General features: G+C 44.7%; 1 protein-coding gene across 4 annotated transcripts in view; it reads left to right on the forward strand.

The window, feature by feature from the left end:
- Positions 1-13112, forward strand: part of Irag1 (inositol 1,4,5-triphosphate receptor associated 1) — a 133774-nt gene that overhangs the window by 111927 nt on the left and 8735 nt on the right. For 3 of the 4 annotated variants that reach the window (XM_052201216.1, XM_052201208.1, XM_052201202.1), the window contains 5 exons: positions 1602-1651; positions 2140-2247; positions 4410-4474; positions 11500-11619; positions 12822-12992. In XM_052201216.1, the coding sequence (XP_052057176.1) occupies positions 1602-1651; positions 2140-2247; positions 4410-4474; positions 11500-11619; positions 12822-12992 (514 nt within the window). The remainder of the gene's footprint in view (positions 1-1601; positions 1652-2139; positions 2248-4409; positions 4475-11499; positions 11620-12821; positions 12993-13112) is intronic. The other variant, XM_052201206.1, reaches the window with a different exon arrangement.

Here is a 13112-nt window from a genome sequence, read left to right on the forward strand (position 1 = left end):
CCCCGGTTCTGGAAAGACTCAGTGTAGCAGTATAGGGCAAAACCAGAACAGGGGAGTGGGAAGGGGTGGATGGGGGAAAAGGGGAAGGGAAGAGGGCTGATGGGACTTTCAGGGAGTGGGGAGCCAGAAAAGGGGAAATCATTTGAAATGTAAATAGAAATATATCGAATAAAAAAAGAGAATATACTAGGGTTGGGCAGGGGATTAGATCTCAGATTGGCAGGATGCAAGATAGAATGATGATCCAGGATGTTCATAAGCGTGTGGGTGGAGCCAAATAAGCATCCAGGAAGCTGATTGGATGAATAACATGTAACTGGGTATACATAGGGTAACATAAAAATGGTGGCTAGCCCTCTAAGTAAGGTTAGCGAGAATTATTGTTTTGAGCTCTATTTAGGAAAAGCCTGGAGATTTTAAATTTATTTTTGGTTGTGAGCCAAGCCTTTAGCAGCAGAGCCATCTTTCCAGCCCTAATTTTAAATTTAAAGCCAAATAATATTAGAAGTTAAAGCCATGTTTTAATGGTTAGTATTAGGATGGATAGTATCTCAATAAATACATAGAGTGGGAAAGAAAGTACAAAATAATCAAGGAATAAATCAAGGTAAATAAAGTATAGAAAATGAAATGATAGAAATAGATACAACTGTGTTAATGATCATAAGAAATATATACAGTGTGAAGCTGTTAGTTGACCAAGATCCTCTGGTTAAAAAACAAAACAAAATGAAATATATAGCTATGTGCTTTTCAAGGGTCATACTTAAAATACTATGGAGGACAGTCAGATGTATAGGCTCCAGTGAGACTGAACCAAACCCAATTGACCTTAATGATAATTTTTTGATAATTTTGAGCAAACCATATTTGAAAATGTATTCAAAGGGGCAAGATTTACATTTTTGAAAAAAATAAGAATACTTTTCGTGTATCCAGTTGTTTTCTGGTCGTACTCTTATGCAGGTATAGTGTTGAACACTGAATATGAATTGTATCATTTTATATACATGGTAAGGAGAAAAAGATCTATAAGTGGTCGCTTCTTTTATCCCGAGTCATGGTGTAGGTAACACACTGAAATGACTTCTGTTAGTGAATTTTCATTCTTAACATCACATCCTCCTTGTTCATAGTATTATCAACTCTTCCTCCTTTGAGTGAACGTGCAATGAATCTTTTTTTTTTTTTTTTTTTTTTTTTTTGGTTTTTTGGAGACAGGGTTTCTCTGTATAGCCCTGGCTGTCCTGGAACTCACTCTGTAGACCATGCTTCAAGCTTGCTGAGTCCTGTTCACATAACGTCCTGGGTGATCTCAGAGACACTTCAAATGAAGCACAGAAACCCAAGATGAGGGCTTCTTGTAGTGACTGGTGGAGGTAGAATAAATGTTTAGTCAGGATAGTCCCTTTGCTGTAGATGATTTTTATAGAGTATGAAGCATCAGACATTGAAGGGTCTCCAGTGCCTAGATCTCTGAGGTGTTTCTGCAAGGCCATTTATGACCCATGAATAGCTTGGCTTAACTTCTGCCTGTCTGTGTCCTGTTGATCCCCAACCTGAAACTCACACCATTTTTCTTCTGTTGTTTCCTATTATAGAAGACGGGGTTCCTCGCACGGCACGATCTATGTCCCTCACGATGGGAAAGGTATGGATGGCTGAGGAACTCCAGGGTTTCCCAGAAGAAACATGTCAGAAGTTTTCACGGTCACCCAAGTGGTCATTCACTCTTGGACCTATGGGTACCAGCAGAGTATTCAACTTCTACCATTGCTCACATGACCTCTGACACCCCATCTTTCTTACTTGGGTGTAGTCTTCCCAACTCTTCATTAGCTTGATGTGAAATGATGCGTACACTTCAGTTTTACCATAGACAGATTTTACACACTATCTAGGATGCTACTCAGAGAATGGAGTCTCAAAATGTAAAATGGGGATGTGTTGAGAGATCATGCATGGCCAACAGAAAAGTTGGGTCAGCTTGGATTCACTCTTCCCACACTGATTCCTAGCATCACCCCAAACCAAATTACCTACTGAATGTTAGAAGTTAACAAGCCTTCCTAATACCCTCAGAACCATGACTGTTGTTCTTCTCAAGTTGGGAGGCCTAAACCGCTTCTCTTCCCACAGAACATGCCCCGCCGGAGGGTCAGCGTTGCTGTGGTTCCCAAGTTTAATGCCCTCAACCTGCCCGGCCAAGCCCCGAGCTCTTCCCCCATGCCCTCCCTCCCAGCTCTGGTGAGTATGGTGTTGCCTGCCCTTTCTACCTTTCCCTCACATGGCTACTATGGAAGGGTCATAGATAGGGACAGGGTCGGCAGGGACAGGACATTTCCAGCATACAGTATAGACAGAGATACATGCAACAGCCCAGCATAACCCTTCCCACTGCTCTGAGAGGAGACCTCTGTGCTCTCAGGCAAGGCACAGAAGGCTCAGGAAGTGTACACAGAAGCAGCTACCTCTTTGAACAAAACTGTAATTCTTTAAGGAGGGTATACTTTTTTTTTTTAAAGCACCTTCGCGGCGTACAGTGGGTTGCGTCAGATATAGCTGAAGCAAAGCTGATTGCAGAGCTGGAGTTCATGAACTGGGGCTCATCCTGTCCTAAATCACTACACCATTGTTTCCAGCAAGGAAACCCTGAAAGTAGCCCACTGCTTATCAACAGGAGATTGGCAGCAGACTGTAAATACCATCATAAAGAATTTCTGTAGAATTATTACCCATGATTTATTGAGAAGAAATAGCAGCTTCTATATAAAATAAACACACGTATTAGAGTATATGTAATATAATTCTGTTTTTTACCTTTAAAAATAGAAAATTGTGAAAGGAACCCTTTGAAATTTAATAATTATTCTAGGTCCATTTCTGTTGTTGTAATAAAATATTCTCACAAAAATAAAGTTAGGGGAAAAGGGATTGATTTGGCTTACAGTTTCAGGCTTTTGCCCATCATTAAAGGTATAGCAAGGCAAGAACTCAGCCATAGCATCTGCAGCAGGAGCTGAGTCTTCCTACATCCACAGTAGGCTGGGCCTTCTTACATTAATCAGCAATCCCCCTACAGGCATGACCACAGGCCAAGCTGGTCTAGATGATTCCTCAATTGAGGCTGCCTTTCTAGGTGACTCTAGGCTGTAACAAGTTGATAATTAAAAATTAATCACCACAATAATGGTTATTTCTGGTCAATAATAAAACAAATCATTTAAATTTTCTTTATTTTTAAATATTTCTATAGAGTATAAAATGATAGGCAAAGAAAAATGCCCATTTCATTCTAGATGAAGACAATTTCAAATAAGAAAATAAGAAAATCTTTTCTACGTCTAAAGTCTTTGTGAATCTAGTGACTTCTCTCTAAAACCTTTAAACACCTTCCCCCAGTGATTTCTCTAATCATTGTGCATTCTAGCACAGCTGTACACAGAGAGAGGCTCAGTGTGAAAGAAACTGGTCAAGTCACTTCGAGCTCCACCCACAGCTAGCAATCACTGTTAAGTTTCTTTTACCTTGTAAGTATTCTGTCTGTGAAATGAACTTAAACTCCCAAATCACCAATACAAAGAAACCTGAAGGTCCTGGAGAAGTGCCTCAGCAGTTAAGAGCACTGTCTACTCCTCCAAAGGACGATCCCAACACCCACATGGCAACTCACAACCATCTATATCCCCAGTCCCAGGGGATCCAGCACCCTAATATAACCTCCAAGTTCAATGCAAGTTTATGGTGCATAGACATACATTCAGGCAAACATTCATACACATAACAAAATTTTTTAAGCAAAAAAATTCTTTGAAGAGTCTAGAAAAGGCTAGTTAGCAACAGATCTTTTCCTAGCTACATGGTTTCTGAATGTATACCTTTGCATGAGTGGTTGGCAATGAGAACTATCCTTTAAAATCACAAAGGCTGCATTGAAACCACCCTGATCATGGGTCCTACCCCAGAATGCTGGAATGGATCAGTACTGTTTACCCCACTGTGAGTGATTTTAGCATGGGCACAGAGTAGAAAGCCTGTGCTTTAACCACACCCACTGCAGCAGGCCAGCATGGGGTCTCCGGTAACTCCACAGAAACACTTGCCAGCTTGAGCACGTTCTGACATTAGGCGCCTCCTGAGGTTTGTGCTTGGAACAGTACCTGTGGGAGCAGTGGTGCTTGTGAGTCCATCCCAAGGAATTCTAAACCCACACTGGGTAGGAGGCTTTCTGGTCCTCAGGAAATGGAACAGAGGAACACAGATGGCTCCCTGCTAGGATGGAGCCTCAGAATGCAGACTGGATAGCTATGGGGGGAGAAGAAAGGAAAGAGAAGGGAGAGTCACAGCCCTTCTCCAGCAACACCTGAGGCCTGGCTGCCTCACTCATCCTCAGTCCTGTTTCCATCCAGTCCGAATCGTCCAACGGGAAAAGCAGCATCTCCGTCTCCCCAGCGCTGCCTGCACTTTTGGAAAAGTAAGTTTTTCTGTTTTCCATTTAATATTGGGGATCCTTACAGAAAACCTCTGACTTGCTTTATTTCCTCTCATTCTCAAACCTAAAAATGAAATAGAAAGAAATTTAAGTTCTGGGGAAGGAGAGTGAATATTTCTCTGAGACCCACCAAGGTTTCAGAGCTCATGTGTAAAAGTCTTGGACCAGGAAGAGACTATAGCTGAGGCCAGCTACACCCTGCCTAAGAGCCCCTGAGAGGTAGTTAGTTGAGGTTACTTGCACACACACACACACACACACACACACACACACACACACAATCCAACAGGATTTAGATAGCAAGCCCAGGATATGCTGCTCCAGTGTGACAAGGTCCTATCTCTGGGGTTCCCTTGACGCTGGCCACTTCATGGTGATGCCATCATCAGGCTTGTAGCAAATGGCTGCTAGTTTCTAGAATCCTAGACAAGGCCATAGGTAGAGGAAGAGGAATACATTTCTTCCATTTGGGAATAGAATCATTATATGGGTTAAAACTATTGTACAGGGGGCAAAGATCCCCAAAGCACAATAATTTTGGGAAAGGTAAATTCTTTTTTAAAAACTCTTCTTTCTATCAAGTAGTAGGAAGGAACATTAGCTTCTCAGAGCTGGTTTCCCCAGGCCTCCATGCGATTTGCAGGCTGTTTCCTGCTAAGCCAGAGCTTTAAGGCTCTTCCTCTGTGATGGGAGGAGCTTACAGCTTACATTTTGAACGTTTTCATTTGCTTCTTGGGAAACATCTGGATTACAGCTTCCACCTCTCGGGGCTCTCTTTGTGTCTTTTGTTAGTTAGTGGAGTATAGACCTTATTTCTTCTTCTTTACCTTGAAGCCACTTTCATTTTCTGTTGCTGGTAGAAGGCTTTGTGTTGTCTGGCTGGCTGGGAACATGAATGCTGGTCTTTGTCAGTTCAGAGAAACTCCTAAACTCTCTCTGCCTCAAGACTCAGCCTGTGTTCCTCACTTTCCGGATGTGTGACTGCCAGGTTCCCACTAAGGAACCCTCTGGTTATTGTCAACATTTGCCCAGTGTTTGCATACTCTGTCACCTACCAGCATATAGTCCTTTCTTTATAGCATGGAGTGTATCCTCTTTTCTCTTGTTTCTTGATCACTCCAGGAAAACTATTAAGAGATGACAAATGAGTCACCAAACAAAGTATCTAAGATGACAAATCTTACCACATAGAGCCACGATGCCTAATTCATGGCCTCTGAACACACTGAGAAATGACCACGTATACTCTCCGAGATTCTGCCAGCCTTCATTTTGGGCTCACACACCCACTTTAGAGCACTTCCATAAAGGACCTCTTCCCAGCTCGATGCCTACAGACCTGGCCAAAGCGGAAGACCTAGATCCTTGCTCTCCTTGATAGATTCTCATTCAGAACTAATGTTCAGGCCAGCTGAGCACTGCTGTTCAAGGCACTGGGGATTATTAAGCACAAGAGATGCCCTTGGTAGGAGAATCTGCAGGACAGCCCCAATCCTGCAGAGTGATTGAGTGAGGATCAGGGGCGATGCTGCTGTTCACAGGTTTGGAACCAGGAGCTAAAAGGCCCAAGGGAGACTCAGAGTCAAGCCAAAAGTTCTCACTAGGAAGTTTGTAGCTCTCTTAGGCTAACTCAGAATCGCCATCAGCCATGTAACACTGTGCACTCCACTACTGGAAATATATTCAAATAAAGGTGGCTACAAAGAGGGGAGGGAGGTCTAATGGAAGAGAGACTCCAGAGACTCCAAATAATAGCGGCTTCTCCCTATGGACTTACGAAAGATGTTAACTTGCTTTTTCTCCAAATGCATAGAACTGGAAGCATTGTAGATCCCCAAGTGGCCAATCCCGAAACAGTTTGCAAGCATCTTTTCCTATTCCAGTTTGCCTAGTCATGCTGAAGAGAAAATGTATTATACTTTATCAGACATTCACAGTTGCATTGAGCTTCATGTTAAATGATTTCCCAGTCCCTAAGTATTCCATATAAGGGAGAGAACTGGCTATGCACACAATAGGATGATCGAGTAGCCTGTGGCCAGTCCACAGTACAGAGCAGCTGACAGTACTGTCTATTTCATGTGAGCTTAGAGTGTTGAGTCTTGCTCTTGCAGGCCATCTCATAACAAATGGTTCTCCAACCCATCAAATGTCTAGAGATATATACATTTAAGCATATGGCCAGAGAGTGGTTTTTAGTTACCCTTAAAGATGCACATAGTGGGGACTGATTATCTGTGGTCTTTTATTCTTTCATTCTCTTGACAAGTGCTCTCGGGTCAGCCTCGTGGAATGTTCTCAAGGAGTATCAGTCTAGTGAGAAAGTCAGACGGGAAGCAGCCTATTGTTCCATGGTGAGATGAATGTTGTCATAAGGAAGTGTGGTTGCTAAGGGACCAACACATGAGAAAATGTACCCCTAACCCTGTGTCGGTGTAAGAAGGATCAAAGCTTAGAAAATACTTTCCACTACAAATCTACTTTTAAAGTTAAGCCTGAAGGATATATCATCAACCAGGTGAATAGGAGATGAACAGCATTTTGAGGTAGCAGTAAATTCAAATAAAGATGATGGTGATGGTGATGACAAGTCATGCTATTAGCTATAACTCAGTCTCTGTATGCCAGGCACCTTTTATCCTAATTGCTGTTCATTTCATGTTAAGCCTGCCAAACACTTCATGAGGTGAATACACTATTAACACCTCTGTCTTATTGATGAGGAAGACAATGCCCAGGGATACACTCCCTGACCTTACACAGCTAAAAGATGCCATGGCTCATGCTCTCAACCCCCTAATAGAAAACCAGAAGACATTTATTGTGACTACAGAGGAAAGGATGGAAAAGAGAAGTCTTTTGGGAGAACCAGTGAGTAGGTTGGCATGAAGTGTAGGACAGAGCAGGGGATGGGAGGGTGTGTGCAGGATCACTCAAGGGACAGCAAAGCTGGGATGTTGGAGTGTTAGCAGATTAGTTTCATGAACCAGCCACAATGCTAGCATGCCACGGTGTCGTGTTAGCTATGGTCTTTAAAATTGTTGTCTTCTGTGCTTTTGAAGCAACAAGGTCAGTAAATCTGTATAGCAAACAATCTATCCCCTTATTGTTTATATTCTGGAGAAAATTATACCCCAGGATAATTATTACTCAATAATCTGGGATTGGGTGTGAGAGAGTAAGGGCGGTCCCATGACTCAGGTCCTATGGTTTGGGTTTATCAAAGGAAGCCACTGAACTGAGATGATTTAGCAGCATTTCTAAGCCCAAGAGGCAAGACCTGCCTTTTGCAAAGGCTTGAATACTGCTCACCAGTAAACTGACCATTGACTTGGCTCATGATTTACTTTGAACAGTCAGGTGACTGAGAGATGAGCACAGTGATAAACGCAGCCACAGTTTAATGAATCATCACAGAAAGAAGGTGATGATGAATGCTAAAATCCACCCAGTGATCCCTGCGGAGGGCACAGATTTGTGCTTGGCTATCATTTCCAGAGCTCAGTATGGATTCTCGTAGGCCAAGCCAAGTTCTAGGTTCTATGGAAGTCCTCACTTACAGATAGGATCTGTCTTCTTACTAACTTCATATGCAAGGATCAGGCACATCATTGAGGGGCTGGAGGAACAAAAGAACTGTAGTCTGCACCAGACACCTTTCAAACATAGACCAATTCATTGATCAAAGTCCAGGGAGAGTACAGGTGGGTGTGAAAACATTCTCCCTTTGTTCTGGAAGTGTGGTGACAGATCTACTTTAACCAGTTGGCCTGGGAGACAGTAGAACATCAACAAAAGTCCCACAGTGAAGAAGGATTTGACCCAAGTCTTAAAGATACACAAGGAAAAACTTCCAGGTAGTCAGAGAAGATACTTAGAGGACTCCGAGCTTGGTCTAAAAATCAGAAAAAAAAAAAAGAGACAACATTTGCATATCACTATATTTGTCCCGCCTCCAATCCCAGCTTCCTGCTTGGTGTGAAACCAAGACTTTCCCAGCCTCTCATACTTGAAGCAGACTGTGGAGGAAGGAGCGTTGCTGGCTATGGGAATGTGGTGGGAATGGCTTCATTCAGCAGATGCCTTGGGCCTTACACAGCAGGCGGAGTCCCAGATGAGAACCGACCGAGGGCCCAAGGAAGAGAGCTCATCTTGACAGGAAGTTAGTGGGCCAAAGGGAACAGCCCAACCAACATCAGTAATGTGAGTGTAGGCAAGAATGGAATTGTTTCTTATCTGCCAGGAAGGAATTCCTCACAAGGACAGTGGCTAGTACAGCTAAAGCTTGGGTCAGCATTAACCTGCAGCAGGGCCAAATTTGAGCCTTCGCGCATACTAATTGTTACCAAAGTTAAGGTCATAGTCTGTGCCCTGGCAGTCCTAACAAGTCAGGCTCAATCACCTACCCTCAACCAGCCAACGAAAAGGGCCAAATTAATAGTAGAAAGCAGAAAAAGATTTATTCAGTTTGGTTACATTGAGATCCAGTGACCCTCGACTCAGTATATTCAGAAGAGTCCTAACAGAAGGATTGGGTTTAAGTAGAGGGCCAGGAGTCTGCATAACTCAACAGTTCTGTCACGGTGCTTCCTCCTGTCATTGGCCCACCAGCCTCAGCTCCACTCGGTGACCTAGCAGGTTGCATGTCTTTTTCCAGGGGACAAATTTCCTCTCTGGATGGCCTAGGCTCCTAATCTTTTCTTTTGCTGGCACGAGATTCCTGAAGAGATTTCACTTTCTTGGGGAGTATTGTTTCAATAGTCTGAGAGCCAAGGGGAAACTACTTTTCTGTTAGAATATCTTCATTCCTGCCAGCAAGGTGGCAGGAGTGGGGGGTTGCAGGAGGGGTTACAATCTTGTACAACCCTAGGCTGGTTAGTCAGAGTCTCTGAGCCTGGGGTTTAATCTAGGTCTGTCTCCGGCAAGTTCTCTCCATACCTGCCTAGTGTTAAGGACTGTAACGAGGGCCGCTTAGAGAGAGAAGCTAAAAGTATGAAAGCCGCATTTCACTTCTAACATAGAAATACACTTCAGAGATAGTGGCTGCTCTTGCCCATGACTCTGTTTTTCTTCACTTGTTACAGTCAGCGGACAGATAGGAAACTGCACGGCAGGCAAAGGTCTCGGGAAAGGGAGCGGAGAGTCCCATTTGCAGGAGGAGAAATGTTTGGAATAGCTAGTATTTTTAGAGCATTATCTTCCTTGCTCATGATGGGTTTTGGTTTCCAGCCTAATGAAACATGTTTTCAAGGTCTGAAGGAAAGCTAAGAGATAGGAAGCCGAGGCCAAGAGTCGGGAGCTCACTGGAGGCGTGGACCTCGCCTAAGGAAAGGCAGTGGCGACCCTTTAGCTCCCTATTGGAAGGCTCGGCTTACAGAGTTTGCCTTGTTTCTGGGCTCCTCCATGACACTGCCACTCCTAGTGGGGTTGGGGACACCAAGATGACTGCAGAGTGCCCCTTAGGCTGCTTCCTGTGATCTTTTGGTCCCATTCGTTCATTAGGCAGGTTCCAAGCACGCCTAACCGTCCTGAGGGAATTGGCTAGTGTGCTGATTTTCCTACTGTTCTACATGATGCTTGTACTTCCTCCTGTTTCTCTCAGATCCCTGTCCTCTCTTGCTCTGAAGAAGACCTGGCATTGCTCTTACAAACAGCATTTCAGCTTTGTCACGGGGTAGGAGGCGGCTCATGTTTTGTCAGGTCTCCACCCCTCTGTCCTTTGCTTCTGCTCTTTGTCCCAATTAAGGAGAGGTTTCTCTTACTTTTCTAAGGTTTCGATTGTTTTAGTTAAAGGCAGTGTCCCTTTGGCCCCCTGCTCTTCGCCCCTCTGCTGGCCCTTTCTACCTGTGCTTGACTTTGCCTGCACCCTAGAGCTACTTATTCAGCTGAGCAGCCCAGCCAGTGACTCCTTGCTCCCCTCCCTGCTCAAGCTGTGGCTGTGCATTTCTTTCTTCCCTTTCTTCATTAAGTCCATTCGTCCATTACCTCAAGGCTTCTTGTGAGCCCTGCATATCATGCCCACCAGGGACACAAAGTTTCAAAAGACACAGTGAAACACAGTGAGCCCTCCCCCCACCCCCAGTCTCCTCCCTCTGGCTTGCACCCACCTCTCTGGTTGCTATTTCTGTCGTTTCATCCTGCACGTCTCTCCTTAAGTCATCATCTGTTCTTTATGTTGCCACATCAAGTGACTATCTCTAGCCAAGAACTCATCTCTGCCTCACTTGGGCATCTCCAACTGTCCACCCAGCATCTGTTCTTGGACATTTCATATGTACAACAATTTATCTGCTCTAAACTTAGCTCCTGCCGTATTGATTATTCTTAGCAACTCAGGTCTCCCAGCATCTCTTCTTGCATCTCAAAATCTATTTATCCTCCATCTCTTGCCTCAGATGATCCTTGCACAGATCTCTTGTCTCTGAGACTAGGCTTCAATTTCAGCACCTCAGAGAGGTCTTTTGTGACCATCCACTCTTTGTGACCATCCTCTCCCTGTCATGTTCTGTCACTGAATAGTTTCTTTCATAAATATTATAATTCATAATTAATATCATTACCTTTTCCTTTTTGCAAAACTCTACATTAGAAAAAAAAGAGAGGTTTCTCCCCTCTTCCTTACAATCCTTGTACCTGTAACCTTCTCATACTCAGTGCACAGTTAAAATGATAAGTGGCAGTCTTGAGACACAGACAGGATATCTGTCTCCTTGTGGCAGTACTTTGTCACCTGAGACATTTGCCTGTCTACTCACAGCACCTCCTCAATAAGAATAAAGTCAGATTTGGGGACACCAGGCTAAAGAAGCTGATGTAGGATGTAATGTCTGCCTCCCCAGGGGTCTGGGGAGGGTTTATGAAATCCCATCTCAAGGTAGATGTTTTAAAACCCAAAAGCCAGTGAAAGAGCCTGAGTTCCCTCTTTGAATCAGGACAAAGACACGGTTCTGTCTGCAGATGTGCAGTCTCTCCCTGCAGTAACACCCTGCACTTCCCTCCTCCCACAGTGGAAAGACAAATGCAGAGGCTAACTGTGAAGTGTGTGTCCCTGTGCCACTCCCAAGCTGCCTGGAGGAGACAAGCCAGGAGGCCAAGGCCAGGGCAGAGGAAGAAGCCTACAACAAAGGGTGAGTCAGCGAGTCAGACCTTGCCACCCCGAGGGCACCTGGCAGGTCTCTGAAAAGAGCTTCCCACACCCTGGCTTGCTTCTGAGGGGTTTTTGGGAAGCAGTCAATGGGTCCCAAGTCCCTCAGTGAAGAGGGCCTACCCAGGGAAGCAGGACACAGGATGTGCTTAGACAATGGCTACACTTGACTAGACTCCTCTCTTTCAGCACGATGCTGCTGCCTAGAATGTCTAAACATCAAGGGCCCGGGCTAGGCTCTTCTTGGTGCTGCCTGAGGCTTCCTGACACATGTGTAGGTCTCTCAAGTTACTGCCAACAGTACCCAGGAGCACCTTCAACTGTGCTTCCTAGAATTGCCCTGGTCTTCTGTATAAACTGGAGCTCCTCCTTCCAGTTCTTGTCCCACCATTTCCACCCTTGCCTATCTGTAAATGAGCTGCATTAGCAACCAGGGCCAGTTATTGGGCACTGGGAAAGAGCACTGAGCAGGGTCAAAGGCCCAGGACTCAAGGTAGAAACTCACCTTTAACGTAGCATGGTGCCCCATGGCCTCCTGAGGGAGGTTCAGCTTACCATGGGCACAGAGCCCCATGGCATCTGTGTGTAGTCACTCAGTTGTAGGTGGAATTGTTGCAATTAAACTAATGATGTTAGATACCTGGCTGTCTGACAAGTGAGCGTATTGTATTCATGGAAATATGTGATCCCAAGAATCACTAGGGGCCTTTAAGGAAAGTTCTTAAAAACGGAGAGCAAAATCCATCCATTGGATTCAATATTTTCTGGGTACCTCCATATGTCAAGCCCTGGCATGTCTGAGAAAAACCCCAGTATCCTGAGATGAGTCCCCCCACCCCACCCCCAAAGTTGAAGCTCCTAGTTAGCACAGGGAAAATGCAATCTTATCTCTGGGGGATGTTTTATAGGCTAACAACCAGCAGTAGCAGACCCTGTCCTACTTTTTTTCCCAGTCAGTTTGTCACACTGTCACATAAACAGGAAGGATGGCTGAGGAGTGAGGGGAAATGTTACTGACATGAGTTGTGGTGAGGTTCAGCGAAGCTTCCCAGCTTTTTCCTGTTGTGTGGAGCCACAGGAAGTGCGCAATGTCGGGAGGTTCTTGAGTCCCCTCCCCCAGGGTCTCAGGAAAGAATGTCCAGTGTCTGACCCTCCCAGACTCAATTGTTCCTTTTTGCCCTCCAGATACCAGGAAGGGGTAAAGAAGACTGAAGAACTTCAAGACCTGAAGGAGGAGGAGGAAGAAGAACAGAAAACAGAGAGTCCTGAGGAACCAGAAGAGGTAGAAGAAACCCAGGAGGATGAGAAGGTCCAGAGAAGCAGGTTAGAAGCCTACAGTTGGATCCCAAATGGGTTGTAAGTCATTTAACTGCACAGAATGGATGGAAATTTCAGTCCTGCATGGCAGTAGGTCTGGGGCCCAAATTATTGGCCAACAGAATTCAAATTCTTGCCTGGCAGAACTCAAGAAGGCAA

This window comes from Apodemus sylvaticus, chromosome 1, assembly GCF_947179515.1.
Source record: "Apodemus sylvaticus chromosome 1, mApoSyl1.1, whole genome shotgun sequence".
Lineage (NCBI taxonomy): Eukaryota > Metazoa > Chordata > Mammalia > Rodentia > Muridae > Apodemus > Apodemus sylvaticus.